This window comes from Entelurus aequoreus, linkage group LG26 (assembly GCF_033978785.1).
Source record: "Entelurus aequoreus isolate RoL-2023_Sb linkage group LG26, RoL_Eaeq_v1.1, whole genome shotgun sequence".
Taxonomy (NCBI): domain Eukaryota; kingdom Metazoa; phylum Chordata; class Actinopteri; order Syngnathiformes; family Syngnathidae; genus Entelurus; species Entelurus aequoreus.
In genome coordinates, this window is record NC_084756.1 from 18,408,762 (window position 1) to 18,431,725 (window position 22,964).

A 22,964-nucleotide genomic window follows, 5' to 3' on the forward strand; every position below is an offset into this window, starting at 1 on the left:
GGGGGGTTACGGAAAAAGCTGTCAGCTTAGTTGCCAGAATTTGTGTGTTAAATTTACATTGGTTTTTCCAACATTATATTGTGAATGGAAAAAAAACAGTGCAAGTTCTTTTTTTTATTTTGGCAATTTAGCGGCCAGTTTTTCTACCGTAACAACAAATGTACCGTCTTTCCATTTACAGCAGGGGTGTCAAACTCATTTTCGATCGGGGGCCACATGGAGAAAAATCTACTCCCAAGTAGGCCGGTAAAATCCCGGCACGATAACTTAAAAATAAAGACAACTTCAGATTGTTTTCTTTGTTTAAAAATAGAACAAGCACATTATGAAATTGTGCAAAATTTTTAATATTGTTTTTTTTTTTTATACTTACATGTTGCGGTTAATAGTACTCTCTTTATTTGTCGTTATTTATATTTTCTGAATAAATTGTGATAATGTTCATCAGTCAACTCATTGGTGTTAATTTTCAATCTATCAAGATAAAAAAAATTATCTCCATCAAATTACAGTATATAATTTAATTAATTTGAATATTTTCCTTTACTGATGTACTAACATCATGTGGTTTATTTTGGACATATGTAGCATAATCTACAAAGATACAAATAATTGCTATTGCGACATCCAGTGGACACATTTAGAACAGATGTTTCTTTCATTCAAATATTTCAGGTAAATTTTTATACACAGCAAACTCATCCCGCGGGCCGCATAAAACCTGTTCGCAGGCCTGATCCTGCCCTCTGGCCGTACGTTTGACACCCCTGATTGTATACAGTGATACACCGTTAAAAACAACCGTATATTTTACAGTAAAAAACTGGCAGCTTAGTCAAAAGAATTTTAACGCAAAAAACAGTAGTAGTTTTTTTCAATGTACACTAATATGCTGTAAAGAACATCGTAAAATTGATATTCATTTTTATTAATTTGATGGGTAGTTTGCTGTAAAGTTAAGTATTTTTATTTAGACAAAAACATGTTTGGAAAGTGATATTATACTGTAATATTTGTTGCAATATTGGATACTATTAAAGTTTAAAAGGTATGCAATTTCAAGCAGTACATAGTTTTTCTGTCAAAATCAAAATAATAAATTACATTTAGTGAGAAAATATTAAGTACTTTGACACATATCATTTCCAGGTGTTTGCGGGCCGGATAAAATGATGTTGCGGGCCAGAGCTGGCCCCCGGGCCTTGAGTTTGACACCTGTGTTCTAACTAAAGAGCTTCTTACTTTCCACTTTTACATGCATTCCAAATAATTATTATTCAAGTTTTATAAAAATATGAGTTTTTTAATTTTGAAAATCCAATTATCACTGTTTCCCAATAAGGCCTGTTCTTTTTAATGCCTAAGGCCAGTGATGTTGCACCGCAAGCATCCTGCGTTCCTGACGCATCAAAATCTGAAAGGACGCAGGAAAGTCACTCTCCACCCGTCCCACGGACACGCCTCATTTTTCTCTTGAAAAACAATACATTGTGGACAAATTGTGTAAACATTGGAACAAAAAAACGTTGCCGCCATCGATAAATTGCCATAGTCTTTGTGTGTGTTTGTTTTTCTTCGCCTCTTGCTTTCAAACATATTTAATAGCAGAATGAAATGAACGGAGTGAATCCTCTTGTACACCCACAGTCTTTGTCCTGGTGGGCAAAGGTGGAACTGCTAATTTACCCACTCCAAATGCATTGTGTTGCCAAGTTTGCTTATTTAAGTGACTTTAGGCATGTTCAACAGTCCGGGGTCTCCATTGTGGTAATTTAGGCTTCATAATGCGCCACACATTTTCAATGGGAGACAGGTCTGGACTACAGGCAGGCCAGTCTAGTACTCGCACTCTTTTACTATGGAGCCACGTTGTAACACGTGGCTTGGCATTGTCTTGCTGAAATAAGCAGGGGCGTCCATGATAATGTTGCTTGGATGGCAACATTTGTTGCTCCAAAACTTTCAGCATTAATGGGGCCTTCACAGATGTGTAAGTTACCCATGCTTTGGGCACTAATACACCCCCATACCATCACAGATGCTGGCTTTTTGAACTTTGCGCCTATAACAATCCAGATGGTTCTTTTCCTCTTTGGTCCAGAGGACACAACGTCCACAGTTTCCAAAAACAATTTGAAATGTGGACTAGTCAGAGCACAGAACATTTTTCCACTTTGCATCAGTACATCTTAGATGAGCTCGGGCCCAGCGAAGCCGGCGACGTTTCTGGGTGTTGTTGATAAATTGCTTTCGCTTTGCATGGTAGAGTTTTAACTTGCACTTACAGATGTAGCGACGACCTGTAGTTACTGACAGTGGTTTTCTGAAGTGTTCCTGAGCCCATGTGGTGACGTCCTTGTTTGTGAATGACTGAGCATTTCATGGAAGCTGCTTTTATCCCCCAATCATGGCACCCACCTGTTCCCAATTAGCCTGTCCACCTGTGGGATGTTCCAAATAAGTGTTTGATGAGCATTCCTCAACTTTCTCAGTCTTTTTTGCCACTTGTGCCAAATTTGTTGTAAGAAATTGCAGGCATTAAATTCCAAATGAGCTAATATTTGCAAAAAATAACGTTTTCCAGTTTGAACGTTAAGTATTTTGTCTTTGCAGTCTATTCAATTGAATATAGGTTGAAAAGGATTTGCAAATCATTGTATTTTGTTTTTATTTACGATTTACACAACGTACCAACTTCACTGGTTTTGGGGTTTGTACATCCACAGTCTTCGTGCCGGTGGGCGGACGTGGGACCGCTAATGCATTGTGTTGCCAAGTCTGCTTAGTCTCAATGACTTGGTGCATTTTTTTTCCCAGTCGTTTGCAAACCTAGTGAGTCGTAGTTTGCGTAGATGGGTTTATGGCTCTTTGAAAAAAGCCATATATATAGTTATTTAGAAAAAAACTGTTAGATTGGATCATAATATTTCAGATGTACTCTATCCTACCAATATATGGTCAAGTGGTGGGAATTATTCTGACATTCGTTTGGCTTGTCATTTATTGTAAATATTCCAAAAGTGGTGCAATATTGGCATATTTGACAGTGATATCACTATTTTGAAACGTCCCTCATCTTAAAAAACTTTGGTACAATAAAACAATGCACAATGTACTATAAATAATCCCACACAAAACAGTTTAAGTTACTAACAATATCAAAAATAATAATACAATGTATATAGATACAAGTAGAATAAAAAAATAGAACATGTCTGTGCACAAATATGTGGGATTAGGCTAACACAGTTCCTCTCAAAAAGTGGGGGTTGTGGTGCGATGCCAGGGGACCCCGAGTTACATGCTTTATCCATATCATACTTCAAACCCTGTTTCGAAAAGCTCTGCACTACAAAAATTACTCATTGTAGCCATTAATCCTAACTTCTTCAAATTGATAAAAAATAAATAAAACAGTCAGTTTTATTAAATTTTTGTTTTGTTGGTTAACGTGTTTTATGTATTGTGCTCTTGAGATAATGTTGCTGACACCTTTTATTGTATTATTTATTGTGTTTATTGAATTTTATTTTTAAGTATCAAATGGTTCAAGTTTGTTCAAAAAAATCTTTATAGGTTAAATCAGTATTTATTTTATAGGGTAAATGAGGATGTATTTTTTTATTATAGGCACTTTAAATATTTTCTAAATCTTCTCAATAACCATTTCATAGACAAATGTTACTATTTATAGACAATTGGCATCGGGGGGGCAAAACACTTTCTTCTTTTTTTAGGAGGAGCTTACAGAAAATAATTGAGAAGCACTGGGCTAACAGGAAATGTGTCATATAGTCCCAAAAGAGACAAGTTAATGAGCTAAAAATAGCCACTTAGGTAAAAATCATGCATTACACTGTGTAAAAATGTCAAATTTTTCATATGTTTTATGTTAACTGTACTTGTAATTTTACTGTCGCGTAGGCATAGTACAACAATAAAGGTATACGGGTATATATTTTTTACATTATGGTGGGTTGCCTGTCGGGCCTCTTAGGCTTGTTTTCATGGCGCTGGTTGCTTGTTTCTCTCGCAACATCTGGCAACCCAGGGTGCACGGACAGAGCCTTTTTTCGTCGCGACTCACTAGTGAGGAGCATTGCAAAGTTCTTCACCTTTCAATTACAATGGTAAAAAAAACTAAAAAGAAATCAAAGTTTATTGAAAGTAATACTTGCATTATTATTATTGTTATTATTATATACTGTGATTGCGTTAGTGCTTCATTTGGTCTCGAAATAATGCTGACAATATCGTTTATTGACTAATGCTGACAATAATATTGTTTATCGACAAAAACTTCTGCTACAATATATCAAATATAATAATGTTTAGGGTATGTGCTAAAATTAAAAAAAATACTTGGAGGTGCAGTCACCATTTTTTATATACAAGATCCTGTTTTTTTTCGAGTAAGAAAGAAGAGTCCTATTTGTTTAATTTCAGATACATTTTGAAAATATTATATAAGTTCATTATAACCATGTCATACCGTACCACCATCAAAGGAGTTTAACACTTACAAATATAAGAAATTAAAATAAATCATTTTAATTGGGAACCTTTTGAATTTTCCAGGGACCCACTCAAATCACTACCTGTGGTGCCAGGCACTCACTACGTTGAAATCCTATCAACATCACAGCTTAAGATAAATAAACATTCCTTGTCTAATTATTTATTATTGTATTATGTTTTATTGTATTGTATTATAATTTAATTGTGTTATAATGTTTATGCAGTTTTGTTTTGCAGCCTTTTTCAGTATTCCTTCTATTTCATTCTTTCATCAGATGGTGTGTGTCGGCTCCATTGCCGAACTGGAGGAGCTGACCGGCGTACTGGTAACTGATTTGCATCGGGAGAGGTGAGTCGTAAGTCAGGGGCCGTACTTATCAAGCTTCTTAGAGTGCCATTTTACACTTAAGTCCTGAGAATTTGCGAAATTTAGTCCTACTCTCAAACTTAAGAATAAAAGCTTTTTATCAACGTTCTTAAGTCTAAGAATCACTCCTACTCTCCACGATATTTAAGAGACCTTCAGAGGTGTCTTAAGTGGTTAGGAGTTGCCAGCAGGGGATGGCACTGAGGCGAGAGAGACGTGCGCGAACGTTCAGGGAACGGAACAATGTTTTGTTTTTTTTGATGACGAGCAGCTGATCAAACGGTATTGTTTAGACAGAGCGGATATTATTTTTGTCACAGATTTAATACTTTTCGATTCCTTGTTGATTTCTGCATGTGTCTGCAGTGGGCTAGTATATATAGAGCCACCCACACCAGTTTCAAATTAGTTGCCTAATTAATGAATTGGAAAGAAAATGTTATGACAGTAGCGTATGTGTGTGGCCGTGAGGTGAGTGACGTCAGTGAGTGTGTGGGCGATAGAAGAGAGGGAGCGGTAGCGTGAGTGCCGGCGGGGACTAGTTTGTTTTGTATTATTTTGTAGTTTATTGTCAAAATATACACTCCCATTGTCCACTTAAATATTTCCAAGATATTTCTTTATTCTTAGACAACGGATTCCCTTCCGTGATTGGTCATTTCTATGGACACAGAAATGACGTCACCTAAAATTCCGTTTACGGCACATAGTAATGTCGTAATTCAGCTCTAAGTGTGACACTCAAGATTCAGTCCTACACTTCGCTGAAAGTGTGAGTAAGACGCTTGATAACTAACTTTTAAGTGCAGCTTTCAGCGAAGAATTTATTTACTCTTAAGTCAACTCTTAGCAGACTTCTTAGGAGTAATTCTAAGAAGCTTGATAAGTACGGCCCCAGGTCTGTACCGTATTTTCTGGACCAAAGGGCGCACCAGATTATAAGGCGCACTGCCGATGAGTGGGTCTAGTCAGGTCTTTTTTCATACTAAAGGCGCACCGGATTCTAAGGCGCATTAAAGGGGTCATATCATGATTTTTTTCTAAATGGAAAACACTTCCTTGTGGTCTACATAACATGTAATGGTGGTTCTTTGGTCAAAATGTTGCATATATGATGTTTTACAGACCATCTTCAAGTAGCTTTCTGACAGTTGCTTCAGGATGCGCCGTTTTGTGGGCGGTCTTATTTACGTGGCTCAACTTCGACAGCGTCTTCTCCCCGTCATCTTTGTTGTAGCGGTGTAGCGTGCAAGGACGGGAGTGGAAGAAGTGTCAAAAGATGGCGCTAACTGTTTTAATGACATTCAGACTTTATTTAAATCAACAACTGAGCAGCATCTCCTCATCCGTGGCTCACTAGTGCAACAACAACGCCGGAAATGTGTCCCGTGAAAAACCGTCCAACCGGAACTCTCTAATAACTAAAGTTCCTTGGGTGATTAATGTCAACCCACTACACTGGTAGTTCAATCAATCAACGTTCATTTATACAGCCCTAAATCACAAGTAGCTCAAAGCCACAACGACATCCGCGGTACAGAGCCCACATAAGGGCAAGGAAAACTCACCCCAGTGGGACGTCGGTGTGAATGACTATGAGAAACCTTGGAAAGGACCGAAAGCAATGGATGTCGAGTGGGTCTGACATAATAATGTGAAAGTCCAGTCAATAGTGGATCTAACATAGTGAAAGTCCAGTCCATAGTGGATCTAACATAATAGTGAGAGTCCAGTCCATAGTGGGGCCAGCAGGAAACCATCCCGAGCGGAGACGGGTCAGCAGCGCAGAGATGTCCCCAACCAATGCACAGGCGAGCGGTCCACCCCGGGTCCCGACTCTGGACAATCAGCACTTCATCCATTGCCACCGGACCTGTGTCCCCCCCCTCCACAAGCGAGAGGGGGACAGAAGAGAAATGAAAAGAAACGGCAGATCAACTGGTCTAAAAAGGGGGTCTATTTAAAGGCTAGAGTATACAAATGAGTTTTTAGATGGGACTTAAATGCTTCTACTGAGGTAGCATCTCTAACTGTTACCGGGAGGGCATTCCATAGTACTGGAGCCCGAATAGAAAACGCTCTGTAGCCCACAGACTTTTTTTGGGCTCTGGGAATCACTAATAAGCCGGAGTCCTTTGAACGCAGATTTCTTGCCGGGACATATGGTACAATACAATCAGCAAGATAGGATGGAGCTAGACCGTGTAGTATTTTATACGTAAGTAGTAAAACCTTAAAGTCACATCTTAAGTGCACAGGAAGCCAGTGCAGGTGAGCCAGTATAGGCGTAATATGATCAAACTTTCTTGTTCTTGTCAAAAGTCTAGCAGCCGCATTTTGTACCAACTGTAATCTTTTAATGCTAGACATAGGGAGACCAGAAAATAAAACGTTACAGTAATCGAGACGAGACTTAACGAACGCATGAATAATGATCTCAGCGTGGCTTGTGGACAAAATGGAACAAATTTTAGCGATATTACGGAGATGAAAGAAGGCCGTTTTAGTAACACTCTTAATGTGTGACTCAAACGAGAGAGTTGGGTCGAAGATAATACCCAGATTCTTTACCGAGTCGCCTTGTGTAATTTTTGGTTGTCAAATGTTAAGGTGGTATTATTAAATAAATGTCGGTGTCTAGCAGGACCGATAATCAGCATTTCCGTTTTCTTGGCGTTGAGTTGCAAAAAGTTAGCAGACATCCATTGTTTAATTTCATTAAGACACGCCTCCAGCTGACTACAATCCGGCTTTTTGGTCAGCTTTAGTAGTAGTTTTTAGCGCTTCCATTGCGAGATATAAGTTAGAACTTTACGCTACTTTATATTAGAAATGGCAACAGCAGAGGGTGAATGTCCCATAACAAGAAGGTAGTGGAAAAAGAAGAAGCTTATGACTACGGCATCGGCACGGACTACAATGGCGGACTTGCGCAAATTTTCAGGACTTATTCAGGTCTCAAATACACATCAGCAGGTACGAGAAGGTAAGAAATATTGCATTATATTGTGAAACAAAGCGCCAGATAATATGTCTGCTAATGGGTCTATATGCACACACCATAGTAATACTTGTATCTCTGACTACGGTAGCCGTAATGGGCCGACAATCCATCAAGCGGGTGCGGCTTCAAAGTCATACTACAACATTTTTGACAGATTTTTGAGTGCCGTGTATAGTAATGTTCTTTATTTTCAATGGAACATTAAAAGTTTTGGTGTTGTTTACTGGCGTCATATTGCAGTCTACACGTATCTCTTATGTGTGACTGCCATCTACTGGTCACACTTATCATTACACCATGTACCAAATAAAATTGCTTCGAGGTCGGTAAGCACTACCAGAATTATTCCGTACATTAGGCGCACCGAGTTATAAGGCACACTGTCGATTTTTGAGGATTTGAAAGGATTTTAAGTGCGCCTAACAGTCCAAAAAATACGGTAATGTACTTCACATTTGACAGAAATGTGTTAGAGAAGCCACTAAATGTATTCTAGTCTTTTTGCCCTAAATTTTAATGTCATGTCTCATGCACCCCTCCCTCCAGCATCGACCACCTGACCATTCCCTCGCGCTGTGGCAAAGGTGTCCTACGTAGGATCACCGAGGTGTTCGACTGCTGGTTCGAGAGTGGCAGCATGCCCTACGCCCAGGTCCACTATCCCTTTGAAAACAGGAGGGAGTTTGAGGACTCCTTTCCTGCAGATTTCATCGCTGAGGGCATTGACCAGACCAGAGGATGGTAAGATGGAAGAGAGGGTAGATGATGAATGGACACCATAACCTTTTTCAAGTAGCACACAACCAACCCATGAAAAAAAGACAAGAAACTTAATGACTAAAATGTAGGACTGATAAAAATGCACATCTGTATGGTCTTCTGGCCGTGCCACAAGTGCAAACGGTGACTTCAGTGTCACTGTTCAGGCAGGTGCGTCTTGAATATGTGATGATGCGGAAACTTCAGTGCATTATTGATAGGAAGCAGGACTGAAAGGACACGCAAGGAAAAACTGTTCATACAAGGTAGTTACATGTTCTATTACCGTCGTAATACAAAGTCAAGCAATCATTAAGCTCTTAAATAGACACCTTTCTCCAAACAGCGGCTGGACACATGTTGCAGTTGCAGTTGAGTACCTCATGCATCTCACCTGGATAGTAGAAGGATAAGGACGTATTCTCACCATTTTTTTACGAGTTAGAATGCATAAAAAAAACCACCTGTCATGTCCTTCATGATGATTGTGATCGATAGGCAAAATCCCCCCCCCCCCCCCAAAAAGCAGTTCCCCTTTAACAGACGCTTCGCTTTTCCATTGAACAACAGTAACTACTAATAATTATGGCAACTTAATGGAAGTAAAGAATAAACTTTATTGTCATTGCACAAGCACAAATACATTTAATTTTCAGCATAAACCCATTAGAGCAGTGGTTCTTAACCTGGGTTCGATCAAACCCTAGGGGTTCGGTGAGTCGGCCTCAGGGGTTCGGCGGAGGTCAAAACACACCCGTATTACGGATACGGCAACAGCTGACTGGTTTGCAGGTGTGTAGTTTGTTGTGAGTTTATGCACTGTTTTGGTTTTGTTGTTTGAACAAGGTGATGTTCATGCACGGTTCATTTTATGCACCAGTGGAAAAACATGGTAACACTTTAGTATGGGGAACATATTCACCATTAATTAGTTGCTTATTAACATGCAAATTAGTAACATATTGGCTCTTAACTAGTCATTATTAAGTACTTATTAATGCCTTATTCGGCATGGCCTTATTATAACCCTAACCCTCTAACCCTGACCCTAACCCTAACCAAATAACTCTAAATTAAGTCTTTATTACTTAGAATATGTTCCCCTAGTGTCCAAATAACTCTAAATTAAGTCTTTGTTACTTAGAATATGTTCCCTATACTAAATTGTTACCAAAAACATAACTTTGTCTTGAATTTGAAGAAAAAAAATAAACAAAAAAATGTTTCACTAAAGAAGGGTTCGGTGATTGCGCATATGAAACTGGTGGGGTTCGGTACCTCCAACAAGGTTAAGAACCACTGCATTAGAGACAACAAAGATTACTTTGGGACAAATTAAGGTCCAGAACCTTATATTTTTGAGCCTGAATATAAGGAGGATAAGCTACAAGTTTTAGAAGCTGTGTGCTAAACAGATCCGGCTTTAGCGAAACACTAAGCATACTGCAGCAGTATTGCTAAGTGCTAAACAAGAAATACAAACTACGAACATAATAAAACAATCACTTACTGTACAATGTCTGTTAAAGTGCAAACTGATGGGCTGTTCTAAGGCTGAACGATTATGGTAAAAATAATAATCACAGTTATTTTTATCAATATTATAATCACGATTGATTACACGATTATTATTTGAAAACATGAGTATTTATTGTACCACCAAAACTTAACTTTAAATACTGTTTAAAAAAAAAGGATATAAATTAGCAACAAATAAACCACATCATGTAACATAATAATAGCAATGATAACAAATGTAAATAACAAAGCAATATAAAAAACAATAAAATTAACTTTTTCCGATATAGTTGTTTTTAATTCAGTTTTTTACCTTTTAGATTTATTTTAGCACCATAGAGTGTGTTTTTTGTGTAAAATGAAATTTAATAAAATGTTTGTTAATTAAATGCAAAACTCTTCACATTTACATGCTATTATTGGGAAGGGGGAAGTGGGCTGTTCTCAACTTGCCGAGTAAAGAGGCGACTCACTTGAGGCTGTTAAAAAAAATAAAAATAAAGAGAGAGAGAGAGAGAGAGCTCCTCTTTGGACAATTTCATTGTGTAAATGTATCAATAACTCTCAATCCCAATACACCACCTCACTCACTACCATTAGCCCTCACTCACTACCATTAGCCCTCACTCACTACCAATAGCCCTCACCCACTACCACTACACCCTCCAAATGAAGTAAAAAGGGGCGGAGCTTTGTAATCTCCCGTAGGAATTTGGACACCACTTGCTACGTCACTGCATAGTTTATGTTCGGGCACATAAGCGACTACATAGTTATGTTTGCACATATGTCCCACCTAGAGTTGTACCGACAATATGTTGGTACCAAAATGTATATCGTTATGTATTTCAATACTTGTTGATACTTTTCAAAATAAAGGGGACCTTAAAAATGATAAATGATAAATGGGTTGTACTTGTATAGCGCTTTTCTACCTTCAAGGTACTCAAAGCGCTTTGACAGTATTTCCACATTTACCCATTCACACACACATTCACACACTGATGGCGGGAGCTGCCATGAATTAATAATTGGCTTCATTTTAACAGAACATTTATGATAAAACTTATGATTAAACATATGTTTCCTATTGCACCCAAATAATTGTATTGGGATTGAGCCTAATTGCTTTAAGTACATCATGCTTGTGATTTTTGAAAATTTTATTTTGATGCAGTCAGACCGCATAATTGTGAAGGGGGGAAGTGGGCTGTGCTGCTGTTCTCAACTTGCTGAGTAAAGAGGCGACTCACTTGAGGCTGTTAAAAAAGAAAAAAAAAGAGATAGAGCTCCTCTCAAGTTGCAACCACTGTTTGTACATTAATGTTACATCGATGATGTCGTTCACAACAACACAAGCAGATGGGATTTGTTGTGGGTGTATGATTGTTCTTGTTAACTTTAGCTATGTAGTTTAGATGCTGTTTTAAGTGGCCTGCTTGACATTGTTTAGTTCAGGACGGGGCGGTTCAGTTTCTTCTACTCTTAATGACAACATTTCACTCATATTTATGTCAATTTCCCCAATATTATTATACCTTTAACAGGGGATTCTGTTTTATTGGCCAATTATGTGACTCCACCTGCGGTAATGTGAACGCGAAATCCTATGACTTACTTTTTTGTTGAGTTTCGTGATTATTGATTAGGTATTCTAGCGCTGTGTCAAATAAAAAGTAGTAACCATGTGGAGATCCCAAACTTCTCATAAACATGCTTTTTCACTCAATCGCTCCTCACAAGCTTCGGAAATTGCATGCGAATTGCGTGCACCATAACTCCTTTTTTTTTCCGATTATTGATTTCATAATAGTAAGAAGCCATAATCGAAATTCAAATTCAAATAATTGTCCAGCCCTAAGAAGTTCATATCTTGCCGTTTAAATGAACAATAAATCATAATCCTCTGCAAAAAAAAAAAAAAGGTGGCTGCAAACAAGCATTTTTTCTTGTTGTTCTTGCCATCTCCGAGTTGATTGTCAAAGTTGACCAACTTCTTGATTTATGGCCAAATCCTTCTACTGTCCAGGTGAAAGGCAAGATTTATAATCTAGAATCAACTTTCACCAGTTTAAAGGCGATGCAGCAGCTCACCAGCTCAATATGTCAATTATGTCGCTACACTTTCAGATGCCTTTTGTGTTTCTCTGCAGGTTCTACACCCTACTGGTGCTCTCTACAGCCCTATTTGGCAAACCACCCTTCAAGAATGTCATCGTTAACGGCTTGGTGCTGGCCAGGTCAGTATTCAGGCTTGTTGAAAAGGCTTTCCCCTTCTGTGTTCATGCAAACTTTGTTATATTCTTGTACTTGTCATATGCCTGCGTAAGATAATGGCGGTATTTGTGCTGGTACAGTTTAGCCCTCAGAGTTGATCCTCGGTAGAGCTTCTCCTCTTCTTCAGCCTTCGGCCCTAAAACGCAGCACAGCACTCACAGGCCTGCTGACCTGGAAGGCTTGGCTAATTTGAATACCAAGTGCACGTGTACTTAAGATGCATACTCATGCATGCATGCATGCGTGTGTGTGTGTATGTGCATTAATGCCTTTGTCTTACCCCCTTGCAGCGATGGACAGAAGATGAGCAAGCGCAAGAAGAACTACCCGGACCCGGGCCTCATAGTGCAGAGCTATGGTGCCGATGCCCTCAGGTCAGCTCTGCGTCTGAGTGTGAGCCAGTGTGATTGTGCATTTCTGAAGCATGAGAGCCTGCGTGCCGGTGGCAGAGCTGTGTGTATGTGTGTGTGAACCTACCTTATGTCATTAGCTGGCACGGTTTTAAAAGAGCTACTGCTCCAAACTGTCGTAGTCCTACTGTACATACTGTGTTCACAACCTCACGCAAGCAGCACACGCATGCTCACATGCGCATTCTTACATGTGCCCCAAGCAGTAGAAGCGCCACGGCCATATGGCCGAATGAATAAAGCACCACACCGTTGCACCATATGCTCATATACACTAAAGAGTGAGTTTCAAAGATAAATATCACTGCATGTTTCTCTCTAATGCTGACATTTCCAATACCATATATGCTTTTTCCTCAACACTGTACTACTGTACATTCTTAAATGAGACACACAAAGCAGTAGTCATTTTGTGTGGTAAAAACACTACCCTAAATATTCTTGTCCTCATTTCAAATGCCAAAAAGGATTTGACCTCATCATGGCAATGTCTGCTTTGTAATTAACACTCGTTTGCCATTAAAGTTGCTTGTTACGCAGAAATTGCACTCCCTCAACTTTAGAATCCGTAAAAGCCCAGTTTCACAAATTGACTTTTCTAACTCAGCTTGTCTGTCATTGCATAACCAAACTATCCCTGCTTTCAAAGGCATTAATATGGCCCGTGAACATTTGCACAGTAAATATTCACGGGGCGACATTTAGCTTCAAGGCATATTGATAATCAACTTGAACGTGTTTGGCGGATCAATACAGCTCAATTATGTCCTGTAGGGTTTTCATAGTGTATTTACACTAGGAATGTTAAACTTCCTGAAGTTAGGCACGTATTTAAATTTTTTTAGCTTGCATAACCTACAAATGTGTACTTTATCTTACCTGTTTTACCATGAAGGCACAATATGTGCTGGGATTATATGTATATATGGTACATTAAGTGCAGCTGGGATAGGCTCCAGCACACACCGCGGCCGTGAGAGGGACAGGCTCCAGCACACACCGTGACCGCGAGAGGGACAAGTGGTAGAAAATGGATGGGTGGTTTTGTTAAGATGTCAACATAAAAACTCAATGTGATTTGCCCCTCTGTGGTAGCTATTAATGTATTCCTGCCACACACATGACATACTGTATGTTTAGAGTTGTAGACATGTGCTTGCCGAGCTTTACATTTTGCTTCCTGTTGGTTAAGTAGCTTCTTAACCAGTTTAAGACCAACCGTCTGATGCAGATCTGGGCAAATTAAGGCCCGGGGGCCGCATGCAGCCCATTAAGTGTTTCAATCTGGCCCGCCGGACATTACCCAAAATTTTTTTTAGATCTTTAAGATGGAAACTGTAGCTGCCATTATGATGTGCAGTGATGTATTCAAATGATCGTAAGTCTTAAACTATACAAAGTATTTCAATGGTTGGAATCTGTGCTTTTGCATGATATACTAGTTACTATGGTAATCTAATTAGTTACTATGGTAATCTAAGTCACAGCAGCTCAGACGAGGCACCAAGCAGTGTGGGTGGGGTGCGTTTCCACAGTGTTTCCAGAGTGGCCAGCCTGAAATGCGGGTGTCAGGGACAGACGCGGAAGGAGATTTTTAAAACAAAGCTTAGTGATATATCAGATATACCAAATTGTAGGTGTTTTTGTTTTTCGCTGTTTTTGTTGCATTTTTGTTGCGTTTCGCTTGATTGTATAATATGTCGATGAAGAGGAGGTGTGACCTTCATATGTTGTCAATATTCAGTGTCTCATCATTCATAGTTAATATGGTAAATCCGACATTCTTTATTTTCATGTACATTCTGGGTGTCTCATTCAGTAAAAAAAATTTAAAATTCCATTCCGTTTTTTAAGGCGTTCATCAGACATTATTGTGAGGTTTTGTATTAGTGTTCTTAAAAATAGATATGCCAGCCCCCAGACACATTTTTTTCTCTAAATGTGGCCCCCTAGTCAAAATAATTGCCCAGGCCTGCTCTAGTGCCATACTGTTCTAATCTGTTAATTAAGATATTTTAGTTAATTGTGTCAAATTAATTTGGTAAGTGTATAAACACTGCAGCTGCACACTGTTTACAATCAATTTCCTTCGTTATATCAATTAATGCCATCGATGTTGAGATGTTAGCTATGTACCGTATTGGTTGTCCACTTTTACTCGTGAATTCGTCCAATTTTTTGTCAAATAGTTTTTCAATGATGTACCCTGCCTTCCGCCCGGGTGCAGCTGGGACAGGCTACGGCATCCCCCCACGACCCTTAAAGGGACAAGCGGTAGAAAATGGATGGATGGATTTTAGAAAAATGTGGAAGTAAAGAAACATGTCTGTAGTTTATAAACTGGTGTTTGTCTCCTGTCTTGTAAATTGTTACTTCTACTTTTTTGATTTTGTTTGGGAATTTACCTGTTTGAAATTATAGGTTGCTGATGTAAGTTAATGGTTCTTAAATCTCCTTAATAACCTATTTTTAGACAGGAACAGGAATTCCCTGTCAAGCTAATACAGACAAATGAGGCTCAGATGCATCAACACAATACTTAAATGTCTATTTTCTCTGCAGACTGTACCTTATCAACTCCCCAGTAGTGAGGGCGGAGAACTTGCGTTTCAAAGAGGACGGTGTTCGAGATGTGCTGAAGGATGTCTTCCTGCCGTGGTATAATGCCTACCGCTTCCTGGTGCAGAATGTGGAAAGGTTACAGAAAGTAGGTGCACTTAATGAACACCACAAAATGTCACTTCTTCTCTGTCATTCCTTTTATTAACCGTCCCTTCTTTAAAAGACTGAGACATGTTTGATGGCGTAGCAATTTCATATTAACAAATCCATTGCTCATCAGTACAGAACACTAATTCCCTTTGATTAATAGCGTGAAATAATGCTGTAAAAAGGCACAGTAATTAGTCCCTGTGGTGTTGTTTAGGTGGGAAGTGTGCATTTGGTTGAGGCTTTAATACTGTAGTAAAAAAGAAAGATATCTTCTGAGAAAATATTGCATTAGTAAGCTAGCTGTATGATCTTCACACTGAAGATCCAATTACCGTATTTTCCGGACTATAAGGCGCACTTAAAATCATTTTTTTCCCTCAAAACTCGACAGTGTGCCTTATAACCCGGTGCGCCTAATGTACAGAATTCTGCTTTTACTTACCGACCTCGAAGCAATTTTTTTTGGTACACGGTGAAATGATAAGTGTGACCAGTAGATGGTAGTCAAACATAAGAGATACGTGTAAACTGCACTATGATGGCAATATGACTCAAGTAAACAACACCAACATTTTATATGAAAATATAGAACATTACACATGGCGCTCAAAAATCCATGAAAATGTTTTGGTACGACTTTGGTAAGCTATGAAGCCACACCGCTTGATGTGCTTCAACATAGGAGTATTATTGTGGTGTGTGTATAAGGTAAGACATATCTGACGTTTTGTTTCGCAATATTATGCAAAAGCAACTTTTCCTACCTTCTGATACCTTCTGATCTGTATTTGGGATCTGCAAAAATCCTTTAAAAATTGCGCGCGTCCGCCTTTGTAGTCCGTGTCGACACCGTAGTCGATAAGCTTCTTCTTTTTCTCTATCTTCTTGTTATGTGACATACATTATTCACCCAAGGAACTTTAGTTATGAGAGAGTTCCGGTCGGACGTTTTTTCACGGGACACATTTCCTGTGTTGTTGAGGAGATGCTGCTCCGTTATTGATTGAAGTAAAGTGAATGTCATTAAAACAGTTAGCTCCATCTTTTGACACTTCTTCCTCAGAAAGCAGCTTGAAGATGATCTGTAAAACATAATCCATGCAACATTTTGACCAAAAAAACACCATTACATGTTATGTAGACCACAAGGAAGTGTTTTCAATTTAGAAAAAAAATATAATAATATGAAAATGCGCCCTATAATGCCTTATATATGAAAAAAATATGGTGCGCTCTATGGTCCGGAAAATACGGTACAAGTTGGCCCATGACCAGTTCGACATAAAAGACGTACCGTATTTTTCGGACTATAAGTCGCAGTTTTTTTCATAGTTTGGCCGGGGATGCGACTTATACTCAGGAGCGACTTATGTGTGAAAATATTAACACATTACCGTAAAATATCAAATATTATTTAGCTCATTCACGTAAGAGACTAGACGTATAAGATTTCATCGAATTTAGCGATTAGGAGTGACAGATTGTTTGGTAAACGTATAGCATGTTCTATATGTTATAGTTATTCGAATGACTCTTACCATAATATGATACGTTAACATACCAGGCATGTTCTCAGTTGGTTATTTATGCCTCATATAACGTACACTTATTCAGCCTGTTGTTCACTATTCTTTATTTATTTTAAATTGCCTTTCAAATGTCTATTCTTGGTATTGGGTTTTATCAAATAAATTTCCCCCAAAAAATGCGACTTATACACCGGTGCGACTTACGTATGTTTTTTTCCTTCTTTGTTATGCATTTTCGGCCGGTGCGAGTTATACTCCGGAGTGATTTATACTCCGGAAAATACGGTAATTTAAAGATCCAAACGTGTAAGTGCAGTCTTTGTTACCTGCAAAACCTGCAGATTACGGTGCCTTCCTTTTGTCAGCTTTTTAATATGTTAAGAACCTTTAAACCTCAACTTTAGTCACAACATCTAATACAAGTGTTGTATTAGATGTGAGATCTGAGCCGAGGGTGTCATTGTGGCTTGTGCAGCCTTTTGAGACACTCGTGATTTAGGGCTTTATAAATAAACTTTGACTGATGATTGATTGATTAAACACTGAGCCTATCTTTGGAGTCAATAGATGTACCTAATGTTGTGGCCATTGGGCGATACCTTTCTAAGTGTGCCAATGTTTGTGTGTTGTCAGGAAGAGGATATGCAGTTCCTGTACAATGAGAACACTGCCAAGCAAAGTGACAACATCATGGACAAATGGATCCAGTCCTTCACGCAGTCCCTCATCCAGTTTGTCAAGGCAGAAATGGACGGTAAGAAGACGTCCTTACGTTTAGGCATCCAGCAGCTTTGCCGATTTTGTTGCTGACACGGATTGCTGTCACTTTGCCGCAGCGTACCGCCTCTACACTGTGGTGCCGCGTCTCGTTAAGTTTGTGGACATGCTCACCAACTGGTATGTCCGCACCAACAGACGCCGTCTTAAGGTGAGTAAATTTGCATGTGAGGAAATCAACTGCTGAATCACTGTAACAAGACATTAAAGGGCCTCAGTTACTTAGGTTTTCAAATGTGAGGCGGCAGAAGACTTCAGGGGAGTTGTAGCAGCTTGACAAAAATACAGAAAATCATATCTATTCTCTAAATGTGCTATAATAACTACAAAACCAGTAAAGTTGGCATCTTGTATAAATCGTAAATAAAAACAGAATACAATGATTTGTGAATTATTTTCAACCTATTTTCCATTGAATACGCTGCAAAGACAAGATACTTAACGTTGGTAAACTTTATTTTTTGCAATTATTAGCTCATTTGGAATTTAATGCCTGCAACATGTTTCAAAAAAGCTGGCACAAGTGGCAAAAAGACTGAGAAAGTTGAGGAATGCTCATCAAACTTTTTTTTGGAACATCCCACAGGTGAACAGGTTAATTGGGAACAGGTGGGTGCCATGATTGGGTATAAAAGCAGCTTCCATGAAATGTTCAGTCATTCACAAACAAGGATGGGGCGAGGGTCACCACTTTGTGAACAAATGCGTGAGCAAATTGTCGAACAGTTATAGAACAACATTTCTCAACAAGCTATTGCAAGGAATTTAGGGATTTCACCAACTACCGTCCATTATATCAACAAAAGGTTCAGAGAATCTGGAGAAATCACTGCACGTAAGTGGCAAGGCCGAAAACCAACATTGAATGCCTGTGACCTTCGATCCTTCAGGCGGTACTGCATCAAAAACCGACAGTGTGTAAAGGATATCACCACATGGGCTCAGGAACACTTCAGAAAACCACTGTCATTAACTACAGTTTTTCGCTACATCTGTAAGTGCCAGTTAAAACTCTACTATGCAAAGCGAATGTTCTGTGGTCTGACAAGTCCACATTTCCAAATTGTTTTTGGAAACTGTGGACGTCATGTCCTCCGGACCAAAGAGGAAAAGAACCATCCGGACTGTTATAGGCGCAAAGTTCAAAAGCCAGCATCTGTGATGATATGGGGGTGTATTAGTGCCCAAGGCATGGGTAACTTACACATCTGTGAAGGCACCATTAATGCTGAAAGGTACATACAGGTTTTGGAGCAACATATGTTGCCATCCAAGCAATGTCTTATTTCAGCAAGACAATGCCAAGCCACATTCTGTACGTGTTACAACGCCGTGGCTTAGTATTAAACGGGTACTAAACTGGCCTGCCTGTAGTTCAGACATGTCTCCCATGGAAAATGTGTGGCGCATTATGAAGCGTAAAATATGACAACGGAGACCCCGGACGGTTGAACAACTTAAGCTGTACATCAAGCAAGAATGGGAAAGAATTCCACCTGAAAAGTTTCAAAAATTGGTCTCCTTAGTTCCCAAACGTTTACTGAGTGTTGTTAAAAGGAAAGGCCATGTAACACAGTGGTAAAAATGCCCCTGTGCCAACTTTTTTGCAATGTGTTGCTGCCATTAAATTCTAAGTCAATGATTATTTGCAAAAAAAAAACAAGTTTCTCAGTTGAACATTAAAGGTCTAGTGAAATTTAAAAAAAAAATTTAAACGGGAATAGCAGATCCATTCTATGTGTCATACTTGATCATTTCGCGATATTGCCATATTTTTGCTGAAAGGATTTAGTAGAGAAAATCGACGATAAAGTTCGCAACTTTTGCTCGCTGATAAAAAAAAGCTTTGCCTGTACCGGAAGTAGTGTGACGTCACAGGAGCTAGTATTCCTCACAATTCCCCATTGTTTACAATGGAGCGAGAGAGATTCGGACCGAGAAAGTGACGATTACCCCATTAATTTGAGCGAGGATGAAAGATTCGTAGATGAGGAACGTTACAGTGAAGGACTTGAGAGGCAGTGATGGACGTATCTTTTTTCGCTCTGACCGTAACTTAGGTAGATGCTGGCTCATTGGATTCCACACTCTCCTTTTTCTATTGTGGATCACGGATTTGTATTTTAAACCACCTCGGATACTATATCCTCTTGAAAATGAGAGTCGAGCACGCGAAATGGACATTTAAAGTGACTTTTATCTCCAAGACAATACATCGGTGACACACTTAGCTACTGAGCTAACGTGATAGCATCGTTCTCAAATGAAGATAGAAACAAAATAAATAAACCCCTGACTGGAAGGATAGACAGAAGACCAACAATGCTATTAAACCATGTACATGTAACTACACGGTTAAAAATTCTCAGCCTGGTAAGGCTTAACTATGCTGTTGCTAACGACGCTAAGGCTAATTTAGCAACTTAGCAACCGGACCTCACAGAACTATGTACTCTCTCCTTTTTCTATTGTGGATCACGGATTTGTATTTTAAACCACATCGGATACTATATCCTCTTGAAAATGAGAGTCGAGCACGCGAAATGGACATTTAAAGTGACTTTTATCTCCAAGACAATACATCGGTGACACACTTAGTTACTGAGCTAGCATGATAGCATCGTTCTCAAATGAAGATAGAAACAAAATAAATAAACCCCTGACTCGAAGGATCGACAGAAGACCAACAATACTATTAAACCATGTACATGTAACTACACAGTTAAAAATTCTCAGCCTGGTAAGGCTAAAAAATGCTGTTGCTAACGACGCTAAGGCTAATTTAGCAACTTAACAACCGGACCTCACAGAACTATGTACTCTCTCCTTTTTCTATTGTGGATCACGGATTTGTATTTTAAACCACCTCGGATACTATATCCTCTTGAAAATGAGAGTCGAGCACGCGAAATGGACATTTAAAGTGACTTTTATCTCCAAGACAATACATCGGTGACACACTTAGCTACTGAGCTAGCGTGATAGCATCATTCTCAAATGAAGATAGAAACAAAATAAATAAACCCCTGACTGGAAGGATAGACAGAAGACCAACAATACTATTAAACCATGTACATGTAACTACACGGTTAAAAATTCTCAGCCTGGTAAGGCTTAAAAATGCTGTTGCTAACGACGCTAAGGCTAACTTAGCAACCGGACTTCACAGAACTATGTACTCTCTCCTTTTTCTATTGTGGATCACGGATTTGTATTTTAAACCACCTCGGATACTATATCCTCTTGAAAATGAGAGTCGAGCACGCGAAATGGACATTTAAAAGGACTTTTATCTCCAAGACAATACATCGGTGACACACTTAGCTACTGAGCTAACGTGATAGCATCGTTCTCAAATGAAGATAGAAACAAAATAAATATACCCCTGACTGGAAGGATGGACAGAAGACCAACAATACTATTAAACCATGTACATGTAACTACACGGTTAAAAATTCTCAGCCTGGTAAGGCTTAAAAATGCTGTTGCTAACGACGCTAAGGCTAATTTAGCAACTTAGCAACCGGACCTCACAGAACTATGATAAAACATTAGCGCTCCACCTACGCCAGCCAGCCCTCATCTTCCCATCAACAGCTGTGCTCACCTGCGTTCCAGCGATCAACGGTGCGACGAATGACTTCATCCGTGGGTTTGGCGGCAAGCATCGGCTAGGCGTAGTAAGTAGTCCTTGTTGTGTTGCTGTAAGTATTGTACTTAGCCGCTAATACACCGATCGATCCCACCTACAACGTTCTTCTTTGCAGCCTCCATTGTTCATTAAACAAATTGCAAAAGATTCACCAACACAGATGTCCAGAATACTGTGGAATTTTGTCGAAGAAAAACAAGAGGCTTTTCTATCGGGTCCGATGGGGTCCAACCACTTCCGTTGCTTTTGTGACGTCACGCGCATAAATCATATCCAAAGGAGTTTTTCAACCGGAAGTGTGGCGGGAATTTTAAAATTGCACTTTATAAGTTAACCCGGCCGTATTGGCATGTGTTGCAATGTTAAGATTTCATCATTGATATATAAACTATCAGACTGCGTGGTTGGTAGTAGTGGGTTTCAGTAGGCCTTTAAATATCTTGTCTTTGCAGTCTATTCAATTGAATATAAGTTGAAAAGGATTTGCAAATCATTGTATTCTATTTTTATTTACGATTTACACAACGCGCCAACTTCACTGGTTTTGGGCTTTGTACATTACAAAACTATTACCGATACATTTGTTCAACACGGCACCCAACTTTTGATGTGGTTGTATGTCAACATGACAGCGTCAGAAGCACAGCAAGTTCAATGCAGAAAATATATTTTTACTAGAGAAAGTAACAACCAGCACCACACCAAAATGAACTTGATATCAAATAAAAGGAGGCTAACACAGCTGAGCTAAAATGCTGCTCAGAGTGCGCTCTTGTGATGTCACACTTAACCTGGCAACAAGCATCGCCTTTTAAAGGCACACACTCTGCTCTCAAAATGCATACCATATTGAGTTTATTTTTTTAAGTAACGCATTAATTTATTTCCCTTACTAAGGAGTCATTCTATTAGTAGTTCAATTACTTTTTTGGTAAAGTAATGAGTAACTACAATTAATTAATTAAAAAAAATAATTTTCCGAACATTTCTTTTTGAATGCCTTGAAAGTCTTAACACAGTCTTCACGCAGGTCTCAAACGTTCCATACTGTAGCTGTTTTCAAGACAGCAACCTGATTGAATATGCACCACCTCTGCTAGTTGCAGCCAAATTGCAAACGGCATTGGGGAAATATGCCTTTCTTTGCATTTTCTCTCTTTTGCATTTCTCCTTGGGGACGTGTTGTATTGACGCGTGTGAACTTTGTAGGGCGAGAGTGGCACCGAGGACTGTCTGTGGGCGCTGGAAACCCTCTTCAGTGTTCTGTTCTCCATGTGCAGGCTGATGGTGAGTCATAACAGTTGTGTGTGTGTGTGTGCAAGCGTAACTGGTTTGTGTTGACTATATTTGTGTGACAAAGTCACATGTATGTGGAAGAGGTAGGTGTGCTGTGCCGAGAGCCAACCTAACTTAAATCACCGATCAGCTGGGAGCTTTATGA

At 39.2% G+C, this 22,964-nt stretch overlaps 1 protein-coding gene across 1 annotated transcript in view; it reads left to right on the forward strand.

Annotated features, from left to right (window-relative positions):
* iars1 (isoleucyl-tRNA synthetase 1) overlaps positions 1–22,964 on the forward strand; it is a 137,297-nt gene that overhangs the window by 69,172 nt on the left and 45,161 nt on the right. Inside the window, exons 15-22 of the mRNA XM_062037484.1 lie at positions 4,794–4,867; positions 8,436–8,630; positions 12,320–12,406; positions 12,734–12,817; positions 15,416–15,560; positions 17,728–17,848; positions 17,931–18,022; positions 22,733–22,810. Coding sequence (XP_061893468.1) covers positions 4,794–4,867; positions 8,436–8,630; positions 12,320–12,406; positions 12,734–12,817; positions 15,416–15,560; positions 17,728–17,848; positions 17,931–18,022; positions 22,733–22,810 — 876 coding nt within the window. The remainder of the gene's footprint in view (positions 1–4,793; positions 4,868–8,435; positions 8,631–12,319; positions 12,407–12,733; positions 12,818–15,415; positions 15,561–17,727; positions 17,849–17,930; positions 18,023–22,732; positions 22,811–22,964) is intronic.